Source organism: Mustela nivalis (genome assembly GCF_964662115.1).
Source record: "Mustela nivalis genome assembly, chromosome: 9".
NCBI classification, from domain to species: domain Eukaryota; kingdom Metazoa; phylum Chordata; class Mammalia; order Carnivora; family Mustelidae; genus Mustela; species Mustela nivalis.
Genome location: NC_139028.1, coordinates 69,584,213 through 69,611,692, shown reverse-complemented (window position 1 = coordinate 69,611,692; position 27,480 = coordinate 69,584,213). Strand labels below are relative to the sequence as shown.

At 47.6% G+C, this 27,480-nt stretch overlaps 1 protein-coding gene across 2 annotated transcripts in view; it reads right to left on the bottom strand.

Annotated features, from left to right (window-relative positions):
* Positions 1-291: 291 nt before the first annotated feature.
* SYT9 (synaptotagmin 9) overlaps positions 292-27,480 on the bottom strand; it is a 202,983-nt gene continuing 175,794 nt past the window's right edge. For both annotated transcript variants that reach the window (XM_082682995.1, XM_082682996.1), the window contains one exon: positions 292-2,526. In XM_082682995.1, the coding sequence (XP_082539121.1) occupies positions 2,518-2,526 (9 nt within the window). In that variant the 3' untranslated portion in view covers positions 292-2,517. The remainder of the gene's footprint in view (positions 2,527-27,480) is intronic.

Genomic DNA, 27,480 nt, shown 5'->3' with positions numbered 1-27,480 from the left:
TGTGCCCAGGGCAAGGCTGGGGAGGTGCTTTGGCAGCTACATGCATCCAAGGCAGATCAACTTAAAGACAGAGGCAGTGTGAGAAAGGGGCTGAGAATCAGGGCGGGTTGGGTGGGGTCCACACGCTTGGCCTCTCCCATCTCTTGGCACCAGTTCTCCCCAAGGTCTTTTCCTAAGATCTGACCCTCTCAGTGCCATTTCCATTTTTTCAAGGCATGTTAATTTCCTTCTCCATCCTGAGAAAGATGTTGAAGAACCACCTTCCCCCCAAGTTCAATGAGACAAGATTGGAATGTTTCAAAAGGAACATTTACTAGGAAACTAAAGGGAAACCAAACAGAATGCAAGAGAACAGAGGCAGAGTTGCAGATAGGCTCAGGGAGTTCAAATTCAAAAACAGCCTTTGGCCACAGCTGGACTGGCTAGGCAAAGCTTTCTAGACACAAAGCCACCTGCCTGCCATGTAAACAGGCTTCTTTGCCTGCTGCCCCTACAAAGCCACCTTCCGTTTTGTACCAACAAGCCAGTAACATGCTCAGTAGTATCCAGGGCTGCTAGCTCTCTGGGCAGGAAGATCTTTGGGGGGTGGGTGGGGGGAATAATAGGCACAGCTGCCCCAGGATCTCCTACCCAGGCTCTCAGTGCCAAGGACATCTCAAAGTTTATTGGGATGGCTGCCTGATATCTCTCAGGGCCAGTCTGTTTCTCAGGGACCATTCTTCTGGGCTCATCTGCCTGGCTCTAGAGACAGTATTTCTGCTAGCTGTCCTGCTGGCACAAGTCCGTCATGCTTTGGTTCGAAACACTGCTATGGTGCAGGATGTGTGATGGGGAGGAAGAGGCAGGGTGGAACTCTGGGCAAGGAAAGATGAATTCTTCTCATATGGTCAGATATAGGCAGAACCTTGGCTTCTCTTTGGAGGCCGATGGTAGAAAGCCAATCAGAGATGAAAATGCACTAGGCAGGCTGGGGAACGCGGGAAGCTGGAGTGTGGTAGCACTGCCTCACACAACCAAAGGCCCCTTTCCTTTTTAGATGTGAGATCAGTGTCTTTCACCAGGCAGCTGCGGCACTAAGAACTTTCTGAAGACAGGCAATGATCCTGCTTCCACCCAGGTAGTCCCACGATGAAATGTTAATTCAAATGAAGACAATGAGCTTCCTAGGATGTTACCTTGGAGAAGTGGTGCAATGTGTGGTTGGGGTACCTTGCACCCATAATGGGAGAGAGAGGACCACTAGGTCACAGCCACCCCTCTTCCCCTGCCCCAAGGTACGCTAAGGCCTTTGGTTTCATTTGGATGGAGGCAGAAGCAATGAGCATGAGGAGCAGAGCTGGCAGTGGGCTGGCTGATGTGGTCACAGAGGAAGCTGAGTAATGAATGAGATACCCGGGGAGAGCCCTTGACCTTCACTCTTGTAGGTATTTCCGTTCCCCAAGTGCTATGAAAGTGATATGTGTCTGGAGGTGAAAGGAAGCTTGTCTTGGCTGCCCAGGGCTAATGCCTCCGGGCTGCTGCATATGGAAATACCCCAGAGAGCACAGAGGCCAAGAAGGCCCCAAAGCTGTGCCTTCCTCAGGGGGAGGGTTGTGTTACCTCTCCGTCAACTTATCTCATACAACAGTACACCTGTTCCTGCGGCTCTTCCCCCCATGGACAACCACCATGCCCGGGAAAGGGCATTCCAGAACGCTTATGCCCTTGAGACGTGGGCCTCTCTAACAGAGATGGCAGGTAACTTTCGTTTTAACATTGACAGCAGTTGCCGGGAAGTGGCTGCTGACCATCTAGAAAACACTGGCCGGGGTTCTGACTCCTCAGAATGTGGGTTTAGCACAAGAAAGGTTTACAGTCAACTGGTACTTTCTGCCATGTGCATGGGAGGGGGCAGTGAACTTGCTGTTAATCAGCCCTCCTTGCACTAGATTTTTTCCGGGAGAACAGCCTGCTTCTCCTCTTACTCTCCTGGGGCTATTCCTTGCAAAGCTGGAGCACTTCTTGGGGTAAAATTATTTTCTGAAGACAGTTATTAGCGCAAAGGTAGTCCAGGGTGAATTAGATCTGCTGCCTGTTTAGCACCTGGATATATGTTTACAGATTCGGTCCTTCCAGGGCATTCAAGCAAATGACATCGTGTCAGACTGACGCTGCCAGGGAGGGTGCTGTGACCCCATCACCAAGGGCCTCATGTTCGTCACTAAGAGTCCTAGCACTCCAGGGTACTCTTAGTTTTCCTACTACATCAGGTGGTTTCTTCCGTAGTCCGACCTTGGTTCTTGGCCATGACTATCATGCTCCCCCCGTAGCACACCACCTTAGGCCACTGGAAGATGGCCAGACCATTCACATTCACCAAACCTAATCCAGAAAAAGGGCCAGTTATTGCTGTGGTTACAGCTCAGCATTTGGTCACTGGAGTCGTCCGGGTGTTGTTGGATGGGAAAAGTTACTTAAGATCTTTGTAAGGTGGGTGTCCCACTGTGTCCTTGGCACAAAGAATCTTCTTACCAATAGTCATCGTTTCTGTAGGAAGAAGAAACAAAAAGAATGCTTTGGTTTTCATCCATATATATATATATATATATTTATTTTTTAAATTGAAGTATAATTAACATATAGGGTTATATTACTTTAAGGTGTACAACATATTGATTCACAATTCTATGCGTTACTCCATGCTCACCAGGATGCATTATTTTACTATTCTGGACTATATTCCTTTTGCTGTACTTTTCATCTCCATGACTTCTTTATTTTATAACTGGAAGTTTGTATCTCATAGTCCTTTTATCTGTTTCACCCATTTCCCTACTACCTTCCCCTCTGGCAACCACCAATTTGTCCTCTGTATTTAAGAGTCTTTTTTTCACTTGTTTATTCATGTGTTCTGTTTTTTTAGATTCCACATATAAGGAAAACCATATGGTATTTGTTTTTCTCTGTCTGACTTAATTTCACTTTGCTTTGCTTTCTAGGTCCTCCACATTGTCACAAGTGGCAAGCTTGACTCTTTTTTATGGCTGAATAGTATTCTAGTGTGTGTGTGTGTGTGTGTACACACACTTGAGCTGTTTCCATACTTGAGCTGCTTCCATATCTTGACTATTGTAAATAAATCTGCAATAAGCATAGGGAGGCATATATCTTTTCAAATTAGTATTTTCATTTTTCTTTGGAATTCTGAAATTTTCTTTGGAGTTTAGTGAAATTACTGAATCATATGGTATTTCTATCTTTAATTTTTTGAGGAACCAGCCTACTGTTTTTCAGAGTGGCTGCACCATCTGGTATTCCCACCAACAGTGCACGAGGGTCCCTTTTTCTCCACATCCTCACCAACACTTGTTATTCCTTGTGTTTTTGATTCTAGCCATTCTGACAGGCATAAAGTGGTATTTCCTTATGGTTTTGTTGGGATTTCCCTCATGATGAGTGATGTTGAGCATCCTTTCATGTGCCTGTTGGGCAACTGTATGTCTTCTTTGAAAAAATGCCTATTCAGGTCCTCTGCTCACTTTGTAATAGGATTATTTGCAGGGGTTTTTTGGTGCTGAGTTATATAAGTTCTCTTCATATTTTGTATATTAACCTATTTTTGGACACATCATCTGTAAATATCTTCTGCCACTCCGTAGGTTGCCTTTTGTTTTGTTGATGGTTCGAAAACTTTTTACTTTGGTGTAGTTTCAATGTTTATTTTTGCTTTTGTTTCCCTTGCCTGAGGAGACAAATCTAGAAAAATGTTGCTAAGGCCAATGTCAAAGAAATTACTGCCTATGTTTTCTTCTCAAAGTTTTATGATTTCAGTTTCACATTTAGGTCTTTAATCCATTTTGAATTTATTTTTGTGTATGGTGTAAGAAAGTGGTCCAGGTTCACTCTTTTGCATGTAGCTGTCCAGTTTTCCCAGCATTCATTTACTGAAGTGACTGTCCTTTGCCCCTTGTCTATTTGTGCCTTCTTTGTCATAGATTAAGTGACCATATAAGCAAGGGTTCATTTCTGGGCTTTCTATTCTGTTCCATTGAACCATGTGTCTATTTTTGTGTCAGTACCATACCATTTGGGGCTTAGAGAGAACATACGTCCACATAATAAAGGCCATATCTGACACACTCAGAGCTAATATGATACTCAGTGGTGAAAAACAGAGAGCTTTTCCTTTAAGATCAGAAAGAAGAATGTCTACTCTCACCACTTTAACTGAACATAATAAGAAAGTCCTAGCTGTAGCAAATTAGACAAAAAGATATAAAAGGGGGCCCCTGGGTGGCTCAGTCAGCTAAGTGTCTACCTTCAGCTCAGGTCATGATCCCAGGGACCTGGGATCCAGCCCCACATTGAGCTCTCTGGCCAGCAGGGAGCCTACTTCTCCCTCCTCCACTCCCCCTGCTTGTGCGCTCTCTCTCTCTAATAAATAAATAAATAAATAAAATCTTTTTTAAAAAAAGATATAAAAGGAATCAAAATTTGTAAGAAAGAAATAAAACTTTCATTATTCACAGATGACATATCATATATAGAAAACCCTAAAGACCCCACTAAAGAAACTATTAGAACTGATAAATTATTTCAGTCACGTTGTAAGATACAAAATTAATATACACAAATCTGCTGCATTTCTATACACTAATAACAAAGTAGCAGAAAGAGAAATTAGAAAACACTCCCCTTATAATTACGCCAAAAAGAATAAAAGACCCAGCAATGAACATGACCAAGGAAGTAAAAACCTGCACTCTGAAAATGAAAGCACTGATGAAAGAAACTGAAGACAACACAAACAAATGGAAAGATATCTCAGTGTTCGTGGGTTGGAAGAATTAATATTGTTAAAATGTCCATACCATCCAAAGCCACCTACAGATTCAGTGCAATCCCGATCAAAATACCAGTAACATTTTTCACAGAACTAGAACGAGTAATATTAAAGTTCATATAAAACCACAGAAGACCCCAAATAGCTAAAGCCATCTTGAAAAAGAAGAATGAAGCTGGAGGTATCAGAATTTCAGGTTTCAAGATATACTGTAAAGCTGTAGTAATCATGCATATATTTTTAATGTGTAGCTAACAAGTGCCAGGCACTGTGAAAGATGCTGGGGACACAGTGTTCCCGAGATGCTGGAGATGCCACGTGTAAGACACATACCCCACTTTCAACGGGTTTATCGGGGGAGCAGTTATAAGGTGAGAAGCTGAGTAACGGGCGTGCAGAGAATGCGCAGGAGCAAAGAAGGAAGAGGGTTTGAGGAGGTCCATAGAGAGGACTCCGAAAGAGAAGTCAAGCTGGGCCATTTAGGCTGAAAGGGAGTCTATCAGGAGAGAAGAAAGGAAGGTCATTTGGGGTAGAGGAAAGAGCCCGCACAAAGGTACAAAGGCAGGCGAAGTGTATGGCTCACTAGAAGAACAGGCAGGCTTCGGGATGAGGAGTAGAGGGGGAGGACATAAGGTTGGGGAGCGGAGAGGGGGTATCTGTGGGGCGCAACCCCCATTCCTGGTTTCTAAGCTGTGAAGATGGGCTCTTCCAGTGGAGCCCGGCATTAGAGCAGCCGGATCTCTCCTGTTTCACACTCAGTGCAGCATCCATTTAATTTCAACTCAGGGCACGTTCCAGTACAGACTAAAGGTATTAATGCTGCCAGCCCAGAGAGAAAACCAGAGTCACTGCCAAGGACACAGCAATAACCAAATAGATATATATTAGCCACGGGAAAGCCGCAAACATTTTGGAACTGGAATCTGTGGACTGCATTTCACAGATCAAATGCTCACACGTGAGGCTCCAACTTAACGAAAGCCAGAGCAGACACTGAAGACTGACAGCCATACCTGACTGTACCCCTCGACTCGGAAGTATGCCACTGGCTGTGGGAAGGGGAATGTTCGAGTCTAGAAGGAAAATGTGAATGGATATTTGTCTTCTATTGGGATTCGAAATGACCCTCCCAGGCCAGCTAATGTTCTGGAGCACCCTCAGAATTGCCCTCTTAACCAACCCCCGACCTACATCTGGCAGGATCTTCCCAGAGCCCCTTCTCTCAGCGGTGAGACCCCTATCTGCAGGCCCAGCTTGTCAGTCCCTCAGTCCTTCTTGTCTGGGAAGGCAAAATGTCCACAGGCTTAGCCCCCCCAAAGAGTTCGTTGTGCTGCTATTATTCCTTCAGTGTCAGTTCCTATCATGATAGGATATGAACTTTACAAATCCTTAAAAGGGCCTCACAGAGAACCTATGAGGTTTTTTACTGGAGGACACAAAGATACAGGAAGATTAATTTGCCCAAAGTCACACTGTTACTAAGTGTCAGAGCTGGGATTTGAACTTAAGACTTCTAACTTCAAAGTCTATGCCTCAGCAATTACATCATTTCTAAATTCACTCTGTAAGTCCCGTCTATACATTTGAGCTTCTGCCTTGGTTTTCTAGGTACTCTGAATCAGATGAAACAACGTTAAGCAACACCATTCTGAGCCAATAACATGCAGCAGGTGCCACAGCCCTCTTATGGCTTCCAACTTAATTATTCCATTTCTCTGGATTGCACCAGCTAGTGACCTGCATGTGTACCTAATTTGCACCCTCAGCTCTACGCACAATGTCAGTCTTCCCTGTTCTAACATTAGTTTCTTCTTTCTATTTGAGCAGGTCCTTCCCACTGCCTTGGGTAGGGCTTTCCCCAAATTCCCAGCCTTAGGGACCACCTCTGTATCTGATGTGTTCTGGCCTTATCTGAAGCCTGCTTAGATGGCTGGGCTGTTACTCTAGCCAATGTTTTACCAGTCTCCATTCCCAGGGCTACCATTAGCAGAGACCATGCTGCCAGGAGCCAAATTATAGTACAGCTCTGACTTGACCTCCATAGGTGGGTTTTGCTCACCTGGTGAGTTTCCTTGTACATGCAGTTAGCTGGAATCAAACTCAGTTCCTGGGAATAGTGTGGAGGGGCCTCTTCTCTTCTTCTTCAGCTGGGTCTCCCTCTTCTTTAGCTGGGTTTATTTTCTGGGCTCTGATCATGGCTGGTCCTAGTATCCTTTGTGTTCCTACTCTAGACAGTGACACCAGGACTCTAGAATATTTTTGCCAGCCCACAAGAGGATAAGACAAAGGAGTTTCAAGGTCTGGTGGAAGGGTAGGGTCATTTCTATCAGGGGTCTTGAAAGAGAAGCTTCTTGGAAATGAACTTCTCCTAGGGCATGTCAGATATATAATTCAGGTATGAAAAAAAGTAGTTGTTACAGGAGAAGGGCAATTTTGAGTGTGGCATGGGTAAAGTGTGCTGGGGCCCAACCCCTTCTGTCTTCTGTGGGGGGAAATACTAGAAAAACCCAACCAAAAACAAACAAAACAAACAAACAAACAAACAGAAAAATAAGCAAATCACAACACCTTTCCAAACTCTTATAACGGAATGGGCTGTTTCTCAGCCAAGATTCCTGTAAACTGAGGTATAAGGAAAGATTTTCTAGAGTTCAGAAGAGCACTGACCCAGTAGGGTTTTGGTGGGGAGATGGGATGGTTACAGACTGTGGCCCCAGCACCAGAGAGAGCAATGGTGGTGTCAACTGGTGGCCAGAAGCCTGGCCTAGCTGGTTCGAGGGCTGGCACCAGACCCATCTCAGGGGGCAGAAGCAGCAGCGTCCTTGTTATCTGACCTCCCAGGCAGCGCCAGGGGTTTGGAAGGCATCAGGACCTTCAATGGCATCAATAGGAAATAGTGGTTACAATCTTATCAGAACAGAGGGGAACTGAAGTGAATTCAATTGTCCGGAGACATACAGATCCCGTTTGAATTAAATTGAATTGAAACCAAAGATGAGAACAGTCTCAATGAAAACTGTAATGTGAAGTGGCATTTCGATCACGAAAATGACAGCTGATGTGAGACAGGCCAATGAAACTGACCCCAAATTAAGAACATGAAAAGATTGGGTGGATCATTAGATAATATCTTCCTGTGAATTTGAAAATGGGTTTTGATTACAGGAAGTATCTAAGGGCTTTGAACTAAGAAGCTTGTCAGAAATTGAAGTGACTCATTACATGATTCACTCTTATATGGGCTCATTATTGTTACACTCATATTTTCAATTTTTATTTAAAAACCATAAAAAGTCTCATGATTTTGTTGACTATTACTTAACCCAGTTTTGCAAAATATATTAGGAATCCTCATGCCTACCCCCTCTCTCCCTCCCTTCCCCCCTCCCCCCACTTAGAATCTGATTAGCTTCTTTTTCTTTCTCCAAAGAGGGCATTCTTTGTTCTTCATTGCCCCTCATCCCTTTAAGAATTGCGTTAAAGAAGTGCGAATGTGATTGTACTGTCAGTCAGGGACTGGGGCGACAGCTGGAAAAGGAGATCCACTTGGGTAACAGCTTATCTGTGTGGCGCATTCGGACACTCTGCTCTACCCTAAGAGCATAGCTGATGCATAGCTGATCTCGTTCGATGTTCGTCTGGACCTCTGTGATGGACACTACACTTACGTTCTTACAGAGCTGAGTCCGAGAAAGGCCAAATAGCAAAGGTAGAGAACAGCAGAGCCGGCATCTGCCATTGTGTGTTTATGGCTCCAAATGTACGCTTTAAGGACCATGCCCAGGATGGCAAGTTATTGCCCACCCCAACTCCATTACAGCATCTTTCCAAAAAGGATTTTCAATTCAGAGAGTAACTCGGAATAGTCCAGACTGTGTAGGAGAGTGTACTAAGACCCACTGTCAAGTCAACCTTCAGGGGAATGGCAGTGAGTATTGGTGTGTGTGATATGTATACTGATACTGAGAAGCTCCTCAGAAACAAGCAAGAAGTGGCTGTCTGTGATGGGTCATTAAAGAGGTTCACAGCAGGGGGTGCTGTCAGAGTTTTCAGAGGGTGGGGCAAATCAGGGAATTGCTGCAAGGCAACAATTACTCTGCCTGGTGGAGTTGTATATTTGGAGTTTGTTACTCCAAGCTTAGAATTTATTACATTTACTCATTAATTCATTCTGCAAAGATTTGTTGAGCACCAGGCAAATGTGTGGACCATTAGAAACACAAAGATGACTGCCGCGCACCCTACTCTTGAAGAGCTTGTGCTTGTCGGTCAAGGACCAGAAAAACAGGACACTGAGCAAGAAAAGAGAGTAACTGAAGTCTCATCAAGAAGCTGGACTGTAGGGACACCTTCGTGGCTCAGTTGGTTAAGAGTCTGCCTTTGGCTCAGGTCATGATCCCGGGGTCCTGGGATCGAGCCCTGCATCCGGCTCCCCGCTAAGCAGGGAGTCTGCTTCTCCATCTTCCTTCCCCCACTGGTGCTCCATCCTTCTCTCTCTCTCAAATAAATAAATAAAATCTTTTAAAAAAAGGAAAAAAAGTTATAAAAACAATTGGGTCAGGGTGAAAGTTGAAATGTTCCTAGAATATGTGAGAGGCACTGGATCGTGAAATGAAATCCCACAAACAAGGCTGGTATTATCTCACTGACAGCACACCTGGCAGAAGCCAACTAGAAGAAGGGACCTGCCTTGTGAATGCACAGCTCTGGTGAAATTTTCCAGGGAGTAATCCAGCCCTTTCCCATGTCTGTCCACAGGTATCCTCCCTTTGTGACTGGGCACTTAGACCTCCGAGGGGTCATCCATCTGTAGTCTCAGTTGCTACTGAAGAACTGATAAATCTCTTCCTGCTCTTGGGAAAATTAACTTTATAACAAGAGAGAGGCAAACAAACAAGAATTCTAAATGTGAAGTAATAATGTTTTTGTGTAGGTTATGTTATGTTATGTTATTTATTTACTTATTTAAATTTGCAATAACACGTTTGTGATCAAAATTCTGTTTTATGTTTTTAAGGTAAGTGCTTAATAATATGATACAGTAAAAACTACTGGATTTATGATTTTAATAGATACATTTAGGATAACTTGACTAGTTACATTTATTTAACCTTTAAATGCTCACGAAAATCCAATATGCTAAGTTTACAAATTTATTTTCTAAGATGCTGAAATGCTTAAGGTAATTTAATCTCTATGCATAAGATTTTTTTTAATATATTCGCATTATAAGAGTTAATAGTGCTTGACTGAAAATCTTAAAGGCAGTGAAAATACTCTGTATGACATATGCTGTTATGTGATGGATACATGTCAGTGTGTGTTTGTGCAAACTCAGAGCATGAACAACATCAAGAATGGACCATGATGTAAACTACAGACTTCTGGTGATACTGAGAGGTCAATGCGGCTTCACTGCCTGTAACAACTGTACCGCTCTGGTGGGAGATGCTGATAGCAGGGAGGATGTCTGTATGTGGAACCACTGGTTATATGGGAGCTCTCTATACTTTCTTTTTAAAGACTTTATTTATTTATTTGTCAGAGAGAGAGAGGGAGAGAAGGAGAGAGCACAAGCAGGCAGAGGGGCAGGCAGAGGGGCAGGCAGAGGTGGGGAGATAAGCAGGCTCCCCGTTGAGCAATGAGCCCGATGTGGGACTCGATCCCAGGGCCCTGGGATCATGACCCAAGCCGAAGGCAGCAGCCCAAATGACTGAGCCATCCAGGCATCCTGGGAACTCTCCATACTTCCTACTTAGTTTTTCTATATGAACCTAAAACTGCTTAAAAAAAAAATAAAATTTATTAAAAAAAATAAGGAGTTAGCAGTGATTGAAAATGATTCTGTTTAACACCTACTGTGTTGGATGTTTGTAGTGTTGGACATAATCACACTTTAAATTTGTGGCTTCAGTTTGAAATGTTTAGGAAATTTAGCCAATCGATTCCTGAAACAGAGCTTAAATATTAAGAGAATTTTCTTTGCTAGATTATAAGGTTTTTTCCTTTAATTTAGAACATTCAAGAGAATTTGATTAAGTGTGAAATTAGTGTTTAACAGTTTAGGGAAATATAATCTGTCCAGTTAATGAGCTAACTGAGAATTAAACAAAGAACAAGTGAAAATGAGTGTTTTAATTTCAAAACAAAATGATGGGATTTATCAATCACTGTAATAGTTAATATTACATAGCACTTGGTATGAATTATTCTAAGACCATTACATCTATTAATTCACTTGTTCCTCAGCACAGTTCTCTGAGGTGGTTATGCTATTATTATCTCCATTTTACAGATGAGAAATCAAGGTACAGAAATGTAAAATGACTGCTTTATCGAGTGCTATAGAATGAAGTTTGTACCCCACAAAATTCATATGTTGAAGCCCTAACCTCTAATGTGATGGTGTTTGCAGATGGCACGTTTACCGGGTAACCAGGGTGAGATGAGGTCCTGAGAGTAGGGCCCTCACGAAGGGCTTTGAGCCCTTAGAAGAGACATCAGAGAGCTGGTGCTTGCTGTCTTTCCACCCGCCAGGTGAGCACACAGGGAGAAAGCAGCCATCTGCAAGTCAGGGAAAGAGTTCTCACCAGAACCCAACCGTGCCAGTACCCTGACCTTTGACCTCCAGCTTCCAGATCTGTGAGGAATAAATGCCTGTTTTTTTTTTATTTTTTAATTTTTTTTTAAAAGATTTTATTTATTTATTTGACAGAGAGAGATCACAGTAGACAGAGAGGCAGGCTGAGAGAGAGAAAGAGAGAGGGGGGAAGCAGGCTCCCTGCTGAGCAGAGAGCCCGATGTGGGACTCGATCCCAGGACCCTGAGATCATGACCTGAGCCGAAGGCAGTGGCTTAACCCACTGAGCCACCCAGGCACCCCTAAATGCCTGTTGTGTAAGCCCCAGTCTATGCTGTTTTGTTACAGTAGCCCAAGTCAAGGCACCAAGTGCATCAGGGTCCTTGGGTTTTCATAACAAAATATAATAAACTGGGTGGCTTACAACAATATGAATCTATTCTCTCCCAGTTCTGGTGGCCAGAAGTCTGGATTCAAGGTGTCAGTTGGGCCGTGCTCTTTCTAAAGACTCTCCAGAAGAATCCTTCCTCACCTCCCCCTGACTCCTGGTGGTTGTCGGCGATCCTTGGCTGGTAGCCGCACACTGGAATCTCTGCTCCCCCATCGCCCTGCACTCCCCTTGTTGGCTCTGTGTCTTCACCACATGGTCTTCTTACTCTAAGGACACTAGTCTTTGGATTTAGGACCCACCCTCATCAAGTATGATGTCAATTTAATGTAACTGAATGTATCCGCAAAGATTCTACTCCCCAAAAAGGTTCTGTATAGATAAGAATTTTGGGAGGACACCACCAACCCAGTATCCCATGTCACCAATATCCAGCACATGGATAAACTCAAAGTCAGTTCTCAGTCCTCATCCTGTCTGACCTCTTGGCAACACCTGAGATCTGATCATTTCCTTCTCCTGGAAACAGTATCTTCTCTCTTGTCTTTGGACGCTCCTAGTTTTCTTACAACTTCAATGATTTTCTCCTTCTCAGTCCCAGTTTTTAGTCCTTGGACCTCTTCTCTTCTCCATTTATATGTCAACCATCTTTACATCAGCTTGACCTTTCTCTGGAACTCCTGATTTTTGCATCTAACTTCCACTTGATGTCTCCCTATAGATACCCCCAATAGACACCTCAAACTCAGTAGGTCCAACTTCTGATTGCCCTGCACAGATGCTCTACCTTCTGTTTTCCTCAGCTCACTTCTAGCTGCTCAGGCGTAAAACGTTGAAATCATCCTCCACTTCTCTTTGTCATACCCTACATCCTGAAATCCTATTCGGTCTCCTTCCAAAAATGTATACAGAATGTAACCACTTCTCATCATTACCCCGCTTTTATACCAGTCCAAGACCCTACAGTTTCCATCTGGATAACAGCAGTAGACTCCTAGTGATCTCCCCCACTTCCAGCCCTGCCCCCTACAGTCTATTCTCAACACAGAATCAAAGGAATCAGTTGTAACCTCAGGTCATGTCACATCTCTCTATAAAATCCTGCAACAGCTTCTTCTTCTCTCAGATTACGAACCAGAGTCCTTATAAAGATCTATTAGGTTCAGGGCGCCTGGGTTGCTCAGTGAGTTAAAGCCTCTGCCTTCGGTTTGGGTCGTGATCCCAGGTCCTGGGATTGAGCCCCGAGTTGGGCTCTCTGCTCAGCGGGGAGCCTGCTTCCTCCTCCTCTCTCTCTCTGCCTGCCTCTCTGCCTACTTGTGATCTCCATCTGTCAAATAACTAAATAAAATCTTAAAAAAAAATCTATTAGGTTCTATGTAATCTGAGCCCTACACACCTGTTAACTTTCCTGATCTCATCTCCTATTTTCCTACCTCACTCTGCATCCCCCACATCGTTCTCAGGACTCCTTGTACAAATGTCCCTAAGGTCTTTGCACTGGCCACCTCTTAGCCTGCATATTTACGTGGCTTCCTCCCTCATATCCTTCAACTGTTTACTCAAATGTTTCAGTTTTCCATGAGACCTACAACACGCCTATGAAGATCATCTCCCCCCTTTAAAAAACACTAACCAACCAACCAACCAACCAACCAACCAACAACAACGACAACAAAAAACCCACTATGATACTTCTGGTCCCCCTTACTTACCCTATTGTATTTTTCTTTTCATTAGTTAGTGATTATTACCTTCAACTACACATAATATACTCATTTACAATGCTTATTTCCTGGTTTTCCCACTAGAATATAAACTCAACTTGGGCAAGAATTTCTGTCTATTTTTTCTCATAGATGTATACCCATCATAGGTACTCAGTCAATATTTGTTGATAAATAAATAAATGACTGAATCTGCCCCATCCCTCTGCAAGGTGATTGTTTCAAAGGAAACTTGATTGAGCACCACCTGAACAGAATGCCATAATATCGACAATGAATGATGCAAATAGTGTAAAGAGGCATCTTGAAAGATTGTGGAGATAAGCAGCTAGCATGAGGAGCCCAAACATGAAGAAATTCTGGAGAATATGGTCATGGTTCTTCTGACCAGTTTTTAAACTAAGATGGTTCCCTGCCCAGTCCCTTTTGAGAACTGTGTGGGCTTTTTTGTTGCCACAAATCCCATCTGAACAAAGACTGGGCACTGTGGTCATTCTCACGGTGCTGACTTGCACTTGGAGAACTGTGTGCTGGAAGGAAGGTAGAGCTCATTTGCTCTTCAAGAAAATAGAACTTCATTGGCTTTCAGAGTGAGCTAGCCCTGGGTTATTTTTATACATTAACAGAACCACTGTAGCTATAATTCTGAAAATATGATATGCAGAGTCCATCTAACAAATCAACTATCACTTCCTAAGTTGTAAGATGGAAGAAATTGGAATTCTATCCAACAAGAATTTATTCAACGCTGACTTTGTGCCAGGCATTTTGCCAGGTACTAGTTAAACCAACAATGAATATTAATTGCTATCCTCAAGGAGCAGTTGGATGGGCTGTGGATGACACGACCATGGATAATATCAAGTGGCACCAACCGCTATGGTAGGGGTAGGCCCAGGGTACCAGTGGGAGAGAACATGTACAGAAGACATTGAACTCATAGTAGGATGATCTGCAGAATGCCTCCTGAAGAAGGTGATAACTGAGGAGATGCTTAAAAGATGAGCTGGATCCGGCCAAGCAAAGAGGCAGAGAGGACAGAATGAAAAGAAGTCAAAGCGGGAGGAAGGGCCTGGGTGAATGAAAAGCATGAAGCAGACCACCAGAAATTGGGCATGGCTTCAAAATACAGTACAAGGAAGAGATGGAGGCAGGGTCACCAAGGACCAGGAATGGCAGGATAGGGAACCTGATCTTGGTCTGGACAAAGGGCAGCTACTGGAGTAGGGGAGGAGCATGGTCAGATTTGTGTTTTAGGACTTGGAGCCTGCAAGCAGGGCAGAGGCTGGACAGGAGAGCACACAGGAGAGCAGGAACCCAGGGTGGAGTGACATAGGAGCAGCTGAAGCACCCCTCTTGCCTTCAGAGTCCTCATTCACGCTGGCCCTACACAAGTGTTGGTCAGTAAAGATGGGGAGGAGGCAGCTGGCTTTGGCTCCTGATAAGTCTGTTTGGCTGGTCCTCAAATAGGACTAGAGTATTTAAATTCAGCATTTCCTAAAAAGGGACAAATGGAGCTCTGAAAAATAATGAAGGGCTACAAGCATAAATACCAAAGAGACAATGAAGAATCATCTATCTGCCTCCCAACTCACCAGTGTTTACTATACAAAAAAAATGGAGGCTCGATCTGTTCACCTATGACCTTAACTCCAGGATATCACCACTTATGGATGGTAGGCATTTTCTGGCTAAAGAGCAAGATTCCAGTATCCTCTAGCTCTCATTTCCTGACAATGGTAGGTAGGCGCATTCAGCCTGGTGTGTGTGTGGGTAGCTTTCCCCCTCCTCTGGATGCTTCTACACACTTTGAAGAGCCAGATGCAGACTGCCAGTGTCTCAACCCTTGCTTGGGACTCACACCGACCAGTTCCCTCCTGCCTATTGAGGATCACATGCTAGAAACTTTCCTATGGACCACAGAGGAAAGGCTCAGTCACCAACCGTAGCGAAGGTCCAGCAATGAGCTCATGTCAGCTAAATACATCAATTGAGAGAACAATGAAAGCCCCTGCTTTTCAGCATGGGGAGGAAACGTAATCTCAGACCCTAAGGGCTTCACAGTCAAGAGAGAAGACATGAATCGCACTGTAAAGCAAAAAGCTAGAGGCAGTAAGTGACCAATATGAATCACCATCAGAGTATCCTGGGAGTACTTCATGCTAAGTGGGGTGTCGTTCACAGAGGCCTCACAAAGGAGTGGCATTTCAACTGAACCCTGAGGATTCCGTGGCATTTATATGGTAAGAAGGGAGGAAGGTGCTGTCGGTTAAGGGCACATCAGGAGAAAAGGTGAAAAATAGAAAATTAATTTAGGGAACATAAATAGCCATGGCCAGCCTGTGGGAGATTTGGAAGGAGAGAGACCTGGTAAAATCTGAATTCTCTTCCTAAGGAGGGTGGCTTAAAAGGAGAAGGAAACAGCCAAAGGGCTGCTGATGCTGCTTCCGCAGAGTACCTGAGGGAGAGATGGCAGGCCTTGGGGGCCTCCTTCCCGGACACCTGTGGGGACCAGTCTCACCCCAACCACCTGGTTGATATTCGCGTTAGCAGATATGCCCCAGATGGTCATCCAGGCCCAGAGTTTACACAGGCCAGAGAGCACAGCTTTAGAATCTCTAGCTGGTGGTGATGCCCTGAGAGAGAAAGCGGCCTCAAGCACCCCCTCCACTTACCCAGGCCCACCATGCTCTCCTTCCCTTCTCTAGGCGTGAGTATGGATGTGTTCCTCCTGGGAGAAATTCTCAGAATAAGCTTAAACTCTGGAAGGTTGATACATGGAATAAATACAGCTAACAGGTTGAACACAAACTCATTTTGAAAAGTCAGTTAGGTATGCGGTAATTTCAAAAAATGTAATATTTGCAACTTGCTTTCCTGTGTGTGAGTGAGAGAGAGATCCTCAAATGTGTTTGTTGTTTGAAAAGACTGTATGATAAAGATGCCTGGGTAGCTCAGACAGTTGAGTGTCTGACTTTGGCCAAGGTCATGATCTCAGGGTCCTGGAATCGAGCCCCACCATGGGCTCCCTGCTCAGCGAGGAGCCTGTTTCTCCTTCTCCCTCTGCTCATGCTCTCTTTCAAATAAATAAAATACATATTTTTTTAAAAAAGAAAAGAGGATATGATAGAAGATACTTTCTTTCCCCCAAGGATTTAGAGGGCTTATATGAAGTTATAAATAATATCAACATTTTGGGGCATTATTTCTACCATTAACTTTTCATCTCAGCTTCCCACAATGTCAGAAAAAAAAAAACCCTGTCAGCACAATTTTCTTTTATCTGAGTGTCTGTTCTCTTCTGAAAAATCTGACTGACAGTGGGCCATGGAAAGTATCTCCCCACAATGCTGTTAACACTGGGCCTTTGCGGAATTAGAGACAGGAGCCCCTCCGGGCACACTCACCGCTTGGTGAGTGGAAAGACTGCTGACCTCAGCTTCGTGTATCCCTCAGCCCAGCTCCCTGCTGCAGGAACCACCTAGAGAGTGTTTGTGAGGTTCTGAAGAGAAGCTCCTGGGGGCAGGGGTCCCTTGGGGGACTTGGATTATCAGGTAAAGCCCAGAACCCATCTTGGCCTGAGGCTGACATCACAGGAGGACATCATTATCCTGAGTAATGATGTGGTGTCTCCCTTGCGGGCAGCCTCCCAAGGGCAGGGACAGCTATGAATTGAGGCAGATGTTGCCTTCCCTGGCTAGCGAATTTTCAGGTTCCTATGATCTGTTTGTCTTGCAGTCACTCATGTCACCCTCAGCCCTTAGGAAAGTTTCATTAAATGCTGCAGCCGGGCACTAGCTGGGCCTTGGGGAACTCCAGAAGGGTTGGGCTCAGCCTGGGAGTAAGCAGCACCAGAGAGGCTGGCAGCTTGAGAAGCAGGTCTGAGACCTCTGAGGAGGACCAGCAGAAAGACCCAGAGTGCAGCTGGGGTTAGGAAGGATGAGCCACAGCAGGACTTGCGAGACAGGGACTTGCCAAGCTGTGTGGGGAAGGGAAATCATTGAGGGCGGACACAAAGTGTGGGGGCTCAGACAGGCCGAAGAGGAGGACCCCGGACTTGCATCAGGGGTTTCCCCGCTGGAAACACGGGGAGAAGGGGGGAAAGTGATGGCGGATGGAGCCAGGACAGGGGGAGGCAGCTCTTCCTGGGTGAATTAGGGGTTGGTGTTACCTGTGGAGAAGCTGAGCTCTCAGCTCTGCTTGGAGCACCCGGCCTGGGAGATGCGATGAGCTGGCAGAGGGGGCAGGCAGAGGAGATCAAGCTCAACTCCTGGCCCCTGGGGCTCCTGATGAGGGGCAGGGGAGCAGGGGCAGCCGCCCTCCTGCCCTGGACCCAGCCTCGCTGGGATGCACGTGTCCTAGCCACACGGCCTCCTCTCTGCTCTTCCCAAGTCTTTGTTCTGCTGTCTGCTTCTTGTCCCAGGTTTCTTTCCCAGGTGTCACTTCCCAACACCAAGGTGGCCCCATTCATCCCATCACATCTCTCTGGTGTATTTTCATCCTTGGACTCATCATGACCTATTTCTGTTTATGTGTTTGTGGTTGGTCTGCCTCCTTCTGCCAGAACGCGAGTTCCACTCTCAAGGCTGCAATCGCAGTGTGAGGAACAGCATGTGGCCCGTGGCAGGTGCTCAGGGAACGCTGGCTGGACAACTGCGGGAGGGCAGACATCAGAACAGCCGAAGACTGCTGTGGGAACTGATAATAAATATGCTGATGGCCAGCCCCTGGGGATTGGAGGAACAGGGTCTGGAGGGTCTTCCTGGCTCACGCTGACAACACTCTCTCTTCTCCTATCACCTGCTGTGCCCCCCACTGCAGCAGGGAGTCCTGGAAGCCATGCTTGGAAGACACGGCTCTCCCTTTACCTCTCCCACCTGCACCCCACGGTCTCAGCTGTCCCGGCCACAGCGGGCACCCCACCCACGTGGGGGAGTGAGAGATCTGCGATGAGAACGTGGGGAAGGGGAAGAAAGAGGGAAGGAGAGAAATGAGGATTTGGAGGGAGACGGAGATGTGTCTGTGCGCACGTGTGGACCGGGGGCATGTAGCGGAGGACAGGGCCGGAGGGAGAGAGGGAGAGGTGGGAGGGAGTGGTGTAGTAAAGGTAAAAAGAAGAGAGCAGAGTAAAAGAGAAAATAAATGTCCTCTGGTTTCCCAAGAGTTTCCAGGTGCTAGACCCAGACGTTTCTGGAACTTAGACACATTTCTGCTCTTGAATTCTAAGAATTTCCCTCTCTTTCCAAAAAATCCCAAGCTAGCTCTACTTGGTTTCTCTGACCTATAATGAGTATCTACTAAAAGAGGACGACGCTTGGCACTGGCACCGTTCCACACGCCGAGTGCCCTGGGCTCCCAGGCTCCCTGTAGCAGCCTGCACCTCCCAAGTCAGAGGCATGAGGGGGGGCCCCTGACTTACCCCTGCAGCCCCCCCTGAGCTGGGCCACCCTGCTCACCTGCAGGTCCCAGGGCCACCTACTTGCTCAGCGGGGCCCCTGTTCTCACTGGTCAGTGTCTGGCCCCCGTCTCAGGCTGCCGCTTCTGCCCAGGGACTCTGCCTGTCTCTGTCCATCTGGAAACTTGCCCCTGTGGCCTGGGCGCTGTTGGCTACCCTTCCTGCACCGCCATCTGAGGCTCCCCACTCCAGCTACCTGCTGTCACTTTTCTCTTCACCTTGTTGTGCTGGTCAGGTGCTGGTCACTTCCACCCTGAGCTGCTGAGTGTTGAGATGCTGAGTGACATCAAGATGACCTTACAGTGTCTGAGGCTGTCTCTCCATCTCTCCCTCCCTCCAGACGTTCAGACAAGGTCACCTGGACTCATGTTCATTTTCTCCACATTCTGACTCAGCTCTGCTTTGTTTTGCTCCATTCTGGGACAGGTTCTGTGCAATGGCGACATAGCAGTAGTGACGCCACAGCTGTATCCTCATAGCTCCAGGCCCAGTGGGAAGATGTGACTCTTCCTGACAGTTCCAGCAAAATCCCTGGGCCTTAATCGGGTCATGTCCTCATCCTGAACCAAAGCCCGAATGCACCAACCAGCCACAGCCTGGGGCACCACAGATGTGCTCCTGGAGTGGAGGGTGTGGCTATGTCCCCCCAGAGCACAGGCACAGAGGGAGTGGGGTGGGTCCTTGAGGAAAACGGGGTCCTTTTGTCAGACGGAATGCTGCAGAAGCAGAAGTTCACACTTCAGAACCTTTCACATTAAGAGAAAATCATGTTCTTATTTATAGAAATAAAGTCTTTGCTGCTACAAAGTGTAGTCTCATCAGGATACAACATTTAAAAACACATTTGTGGAAAAAACCCCATAGAACATGACATGATGGGGCGCCTGGGTGGCTCAGTGGGTTAAGCTGCTGCCTTCGGCTCAGGTCATGATCTCAGGGTCCTGGGATCGAGTCCCGCATCAGGCTCTCTGCTCAGCAGGGAGCCTGCTTCCTCCTCTCTCTCTCTCTCTCTGCCTGCCTCTCTGCCTACTTGTGATCTCTGTCAAATAAATAAAATCTTTATTAAAAAAAAAAAGAACATGACATAATGGCTACAAAGAGTCTCCCGTTAGTTTTTAGTTTTTTTTTTTTTTTAAGGGTTTCAGTTAATCAGTTTTACTGCTTATTGTTCACTGCGTGTCTTACTGGTTTTTGAAAATTATGGTCAGCAGATGATTAGGTGGGGAAGAAGTGGCAGAAGCAACACAGCCAAAAGTAAATTAGCAAAAAAAAAAAAACCTTTCATGACAAATCATTTGGCAATGTGACATCATGCGGGAGAGGGAATTAGTGCCAGCGGGATGAAAACAGAAGAATTTTGCAGAAGTTCTTTGGCATTGTTTGAGTTCTACATTCTTAACTGAGCTGAGTGCTAAGAGCACAGAGGGACAAAGCTTTGGGAAGCAGCAGAGCTGTGTGACCCATACACTGGCTGATGATGCGCAGGCGCCGCCGCCTCTGACAGCCACAGCTGCGTCTTCTGAGCTGACAGGCAGAGAAGTGGGTTTGAGAGTTTTGCTATGTGTAGGCACGTGCAGATTTTTTTCTAGGAAGAGGGCATAGGAAGAGAAAGAAGAAAGCAACTGGAACAGCTGTAGGCTGCCTGATTCAACTTGATGAGGAAAGGAAGAAAGAGCCTTTCCGAAGCACTGAATGGGATCAGAAAAATCTGTAGAGTCAGCTTTTGCCGTGGTAACAGTCAACTCCCCAGTCTTAGCTGTTCGCAACGATGAACATGTATTTCTTGCCCAGGGGTCTGTGGGCTGGCTGCAGCTCTGCTGGGCTCAGCCAGATCTGGCCCCAGCCAGGTGGAGGTTTGCTTCTGCTTCTGCATCTTCTCGTGCCAGGACCTTGGTAATTTCCTGACAGAAGCCAAAAGCTCGAGGGGATGAGTAGAAACACGGATTGCCTCCTGAAGCCCTCACTTGGAGCTGTCACCCCATCTACTGATCAAGGCAAGTCAGAGGCCCACCTCCAGAGTAACCGGAGTGTAAGAGCCTCGCAGAGTATAGACAGGGCACGAAATGATGGACAAATAACACTGTCTGCCTCAGGATGCTCACTCTACCACTTCTTTGCCTCCAGATGCTGGAAAACTGAGTCAAGCTTCAGTGTTTTCGTCTGGGGTGATAATACTGATTACCTCCCAGAGTGAGGGTGAGATTAGATGATGCACGTACCGTGCTGAGCACAGTGCCCTGGACAGAGTCAGCGCTCGATGCAGGGGAGCTCTTAGGATGCTATCCCACATCTGAGGCACCGTGTTATCGGCAAGGCACGCCCGCTTGTTAGGAGGGTGATGACCAGTCCAGGGAGAAGGCAGCACAGTGACAAACAGCTTACATGAGCACAGTCCAGGGCAGAAGGAGGGGAGATGGGGGTCAGGCAGGCAGGGAAGGGTTTAAGGTAGTGGAAAGGGCACGGGCACACTAGACCCAAGACGCACAAACACCAGGTGATGAATGATGCATGGATGAGAGATGGCTCAGGTCAAGTCCCCCGTGAATAGCTCTGGGAGGGCAGTGGGTCTGAGGGGGGTTGTGACTTTATCTTCCCACCCCAGGACAGCCTGGTCCTTCTGCCAGGGGAGGCAAATTTCGTTTCCTGGGGCTGCACCTGTCAGGCCTCTCTCCTTTGCCTTCTGCCCCCACTGGCTAGTCAGCTCATCTCTCCGCACTGCCCCCCATCTCCTGCCCTGTATTTCCCCTTCCCCAAAGGAACGCCCTCTTTGACTCGATTCCAGCCCTCCTCCGGTGCTCTCCGCGTGCCGTCCTCTACGTCCCTGACTCTCTGTTCACGTCTTCCACCTGCCTCCCTGCCATGGGTTCTCCCTTGGAGCCACAACTCTGCAGCCCTCTCGGCAGAAGGCAGTTTAGGCCTGGGCGACCCCGGGCTCTCAGAGTTGGGTGGTGGCACTCTTGCCCCCGATGCCTCTGCTCCTCCACCTTTTTGTCAGACCTCCTGCCTCCCCTCGACCTCCCTTCCCTGCTACCACCAGGAACATCCTTGGCCATCCCCCTTCATTCTATGATGGCGAAGGCCCCTCTGCCCATCGCCCTGCACCGATAACCAGTCCAGGTGGGGGTCCCACGCTGGTGCCAGCCCATCCCACTGTGGAACCACAGCTGGTGGCTGGGGTCAGGGTGGAGACAGTGGCTCAGATCTCTGGAAAAGCTACAGGGAAGGGGCCTCTAACTCACTGTGCCCCCTGAAAATGATGTTGGAGGACTCATAAAAGGTGAGTTATTTGAGAGTCTCAACACGCTGAAGCAGAGATTTTGCCGATTTGTCAGATGGTTTCAGTAATTCTGGAAAACAAAACCACATACGACACAGCGCTGGAGATACAATGGGCACAGCTGCCGCTTTCAGCACAGCCTGAAGTGGGATCTTGCAGCACGAAAGTGCGGTAACTCAGGCCTGTCCAGCTGCTGAAGCTAGTGCGAGCACATGCACAGGCTGCTTTCTTCTTCAGGGCAGGTCTCCGCCTTGGGGGTAGGCACCCTTTCCACAGGTGCCACTGAAGGCAATGACATGTCCCCCCTGCCCCAGCCTCCAGCCAGGTCCCCCGCTGAGGACACACATCAGACGGCTGGGGCTGTTGGCAGAACGGTCTCGGATGCCTTCCTGAAGGGCACAGTCTCTACCCACCACCTCTCCATCTCCTGCCTCCGCTGCCTCCTGAGCCAAGTCACCAGAGTATCTTGAAGTGTGAGCTGCCCTGGAGTTGGGGGGGGGGGGTGATGCCCTGCTGTATTTCCTCGTAGGCCTTACAGACCTTCCCTGAGAGCCCCTCCACAGAGGGAGAGCCCACACTCTGGAGCCAGGAGGGGGATGTTGCCAGGGAAGGCTTCTCCATTTGGCTCTACAGTGGGTTTATGTGGAACCCTGGCTTCTGCTGAGACCACGCAGTGGCTGGCCATGAAGGACACCCAGCCTGGGAGCCAGGGAAGGCCTGGACACCTCCCTGGAGCACGTGTAAAGCTGGGCCCTCTGTCTCTGTCTCAGCCAGCCAATACCAGAGACGAATGAGAGCCGCTCCATTCTCAGGGAGTTCATGGCCTATTCTGGAAAACAAATACGAAATGGCGAGATCACATTTTGGGAACTATCACAAAGGTACAGATATGAGGAGAGGAGGTTATGCGTGGGCTGAATCCGAAGGAAGCACCCATGTGCGGGGAAGTTCTGGGGAGGCATCCCTGGGAGATGGAACAGCACACGCAAAGCAAAGGGACATCACAGAGCACTGTGCTCACATTCTAGAAGCAGCTTGTGTGGTTTGGCTGGGCATAAAACATCAAGGGGCGGTGAGTGCCTGGGCCTCCAGGCAAGGAGAGGGGCCAGGGTGTGAAGGCTACTGTGTGCACACTCAGGAATTGGTGTTCTTTCTGGAAGCCTGGGAGAGCTAGAGGAAAAGACAGAATTGGGGTGAGGTGCCAGGGCAAGACCCGCTGAGGGCAGGCAAGTTCCCGATGTGTTCACTGGAGCACAGGGAAGCTGGCTGCCTCTGTCTCCTGCTGCGAAGGGGGCTCTGGGTACAAGATTGACACTGGTCAGGTCAGACCCCAAAACACAACATCCCACCGCACTGAATGGCCCAGTTCCGTCAGCCAGTTACATGTCCTGCAGCCTCACATACACTTCACGTGACCAGACCCCAGAGGCCAAAGCAGAAGGACACCAGGATATGTGTGCCCTTTGGCCCCAGGAGGACAACTGTGTTGCAGGCATGGTCAGGTTTTCTGCTGGGACCCAGGGTGGGCATCCCAGGTGATGCTAGTGTTAAGGCATGCCCTATGCTTCCTCCCATCATTCTTCTCAACGACTGGGTCCTTCCTGTCCACAGGATAGTCATTTTATTATTCAAGAGTCATTGTAAGAGGCCTGGGAGAGGGACCGAGGTCAAGGTGGGCTCACAGAGGGAGAGGCAGGCGAGGCACCATCCCTCACGTTAGCCAGGAAGAGGGGAGAAGAAGCTGGGAGGTACCGGCCTCGCGCTCCTGGGTGGGGAGCTCACAGAACATCCTGCTCCTGCTTCTCCTTGAGGAACTCCACACAGAGGCCATGTGAGGGGCAGTGTTGGGGGAAGATGGGCAGGGAAGGCCTTTCCTTCTCTCCCTCTGGGCAGTGTCACGATCCAGGTTCCTCAGGGACGACCCTGTGGTGCCTGTGATACCAAATGCTGAGTTTAGGGATCGGGAAGCTGTTGCGAGGACACTGTGCTTGGACACTCCTGGACAGGAGGACCAGCCCTTCCGACGGTTCCCAAAGCATGAGGGTCAGGGTTGGCCCAGTGTTTCTAGCCAGGACTGTATAAGCCACGTGGAACCTGGCTTCTCCTTTAACAGTAAAGACAATGGGGGTAGCTGAGTGGCTCAGTGGGTTGAATGCCTGCCTTTAGTTCAGGTCATGATCCCAGGGTCCTGGGATGGAGACCTGCCTCAGGCTCTCTGCTGTGCAGGGAGCCTCCTTCTCCCTCTCCCTCTGCTGCTCCTCCTGCTTGTGTGCAACTCCCTCTCTGTCAAATAAATAAACTCTTTAAAAAAAAATAATGACAATAATAATTCATGTCTATTGAGAATACACTAGGCATCAGGTACTCTTATAAGAGTTTATTTGTAAACTTATAAAACATTTATTAACTCATTTAATCCTTAGAACTCTAGAAGGTGGTTAAAAAATAATCTTCACTTTGTGTCCTCTTAATAATAAGCACGATCATCTGTAAATGTCAGGACTGGACACCTCGCCCCAAGCCATCCATGGGTGGGAGCTTCTTCCTTTCCTGCAGTCCTGGCTGTACAGCTGTGGATCAGGGGGTGTCCTCAGCCAGTCTGGCACCTGGATGGTGTTGCACCTGGGGCTGCTTCCCAGCTTGGGGCTGCCACATAATTGCTGCTTACGCTGGGAGCAAAACCAGCCCTGTGGTCAGTGCCCTGCGGGCCACATGAGTTAGACTTTTTAGCAACTTCAGGAGAAACGGCACATCTGAGCATGGAAGGGCAGGGCGGGCTGAGCCCAGAGGCTGGAGAGGAGTGGGGCAGCAGTCTGAAAACATCGGCCTCTAAATGAGGGACATCCCCAGGGCCCCGTGGTACCCACAGTGCCTCTGGGATCCCTGCTTTAAGTACAGAGTCTCAAAGGCTGGTTTGGTATGAAAGCTCTGCCTATTAAAAGAAATATCTCTCTGGCCTCAGCTGTCCCACAAAAGCTGCTAGGTGTGGCATAGAAGAAACAGAAAGTGGCTTAAAACATAAACTTGGGCATGACTGAGTCCAATGGTGAGCCCACCAACTTACTATAGGAGACACAAAAGGGCAGTTAGAGACGTAGGAGAAAAGCAGGCTAGTTCTGAGAGTCAGTGGGAGCCATGAAAGGGCAGGATCAGCACAGAAGGGGCACAAAGGGAGGCTGCCATCAGGAGCTCCTGACAATGGGTCACCATGGAGTGAGACTGAAGCCTGAGGGCATAGCTGTGAAGCCCCAGCTGGGAAGCACAGCCTGAGGCCTTGGGCCACCTGCTCTCAGAGGCCACTGGACCTAGAGGGAGCACATTTTGGACAATCTGGTTTTTCCTTCTGCTTCTCTCCTTCCCCTGGACATACTTGTATGTTAATTATCAAAATTTACCCAGCATCCATTAAGGGCAGAAACTGTGTTAAATAAACATGCTATGTGACTGTCTCATTAAGTCTCAAGCTGCTCCATTTGGGAAAGTTGATTACTGTGCCGTTATAGAGATGAATAATCTGAGGCTCAGAGAGGTTCAGAAAGATGCTCAAGGACACACAGCTCAGAAGCGGTGGACCCAAAACAGGAGCCCAGTGGTCTGACTCTCGAGCTTGTGTCTTTCATACCATGCTCTCCTGGATCCCCCCAGTGAAAAGACCACAATCCTGGCCTTCAGTTAGTGGATGGGAGTCCAAGACTCCCAAAATATCCTTCCTGGAAGCCTGTGGGAATATGAGCCACCCTCCCATCTATCCCGAGCAGCTGACCTCTAGGTCCCTGGAGTAATCTTGCTCTAGAAAATCAGGAACTCCATGGCAGATCAAAGGCAGAGCTGGGCATCGCCCTCATGTCCACTCAGCCCAGAGGTCCTGGTCCCAGGTGGGACTTCTAGGGAGGCAGGACCAGAATATCCCTGGCTCTGCCTCCACCGGGGCGGGGCGGGGGGGGCACACACAGGCCTCTATTCACTCTGGAAATTGGGCAATTTTTCACTTAAAACCATCTGAAAACAAACTTCATGCCTTCAAAATTATACATTCACAGAACATTTCTAGACTCTGGAATAGGATTAGGCGGTAATGATTTAATTGATGGTTAAGTGTGTAGATAAAATGAATGTGCTGAATCCTTTCTGTAATTATCTCTCCAAGGAACCCTGGCGGATGTAATTAGTGTCTGAGGCCAAAATTACAAGCCAGCTGTAGATTTAAGCAAAATGTGTTGAAGCCCCTGGCAGACGGAGTGAAAGTCAGTTGTGAGCAGCCCAGGGGCCCCCTAGGACTCGTCCAAGGGAGCACAGCCCTTGCAGGGAGAGGCTGGTCTCCTGAATCTGGGGAATGTGTTCTCACAATCACACTGCACTCCTGGCCCCAAACTACACCTACAGCACCGGCTATACCCTGCTGGAGGCCAAAACACCAAATTAGGTTATAAATCCAGGTCTGGATTAACCAACATGGCCGTCTCCACTGATCAAATGAGTCCACTCATGACTAAATGCTTTGCTTTGCGGAAGCTAAGCTCCTGCCGGGATAATTAAGTGCAATTCACATACTCATTCAACAACCACCGCAGAACTGGGGAGTGCCTCCTGTGGGCCAGGTGCTGCATGAAGGCCTGTGTATTCACAGGCGAACAGAGCAGACAGACATCACTCCTGCAATGGTGGCCCATCCTGCTTGAATTATCCTTGACCTGACCAGGAATGTGATAAAGATCTCACTACATCTGGACCTGCCCAAGGAGACCAGGAGGGTGGGGACAGGACCGTGTCATGAAAAGGTGGGTGCCCGGAACTGAGAAGGAGGACCAGGAGCTGCTGGCTGCAGCATAGACAGTTGGAGGCAAAGGGCTTGGCTCTCAGGCTTCTGGTCCGCAGCCTTTGTCAAGCATTCAGCACCTCCCGAGATGCTCACTGTGTGCACAGGCTGTGCTCCTCTCTGGTTCATTCCTTCTGCCCCCAAACTATGGATCCCATACCCAATCTTTGCTGTGCAGGACTCTTAGTAGATGTGAACAGGGCAGAACACAGCAAAAGGTAACGCTTACACTAAGTGTTATCAAACAATCTGATTACTCACTTGTGTCTATATCCTTAGACTCTAAATTCCATGGGGAATGGGGCTAGCATTTCCCCCACTTTATCCCTAGCGCAGAATGCTTGGCACATGCTCAGAAATCTCTGGTTTATCAATGAAAACAAACCATCACATGCTAGGGAAGGGGGCAGACAGGACT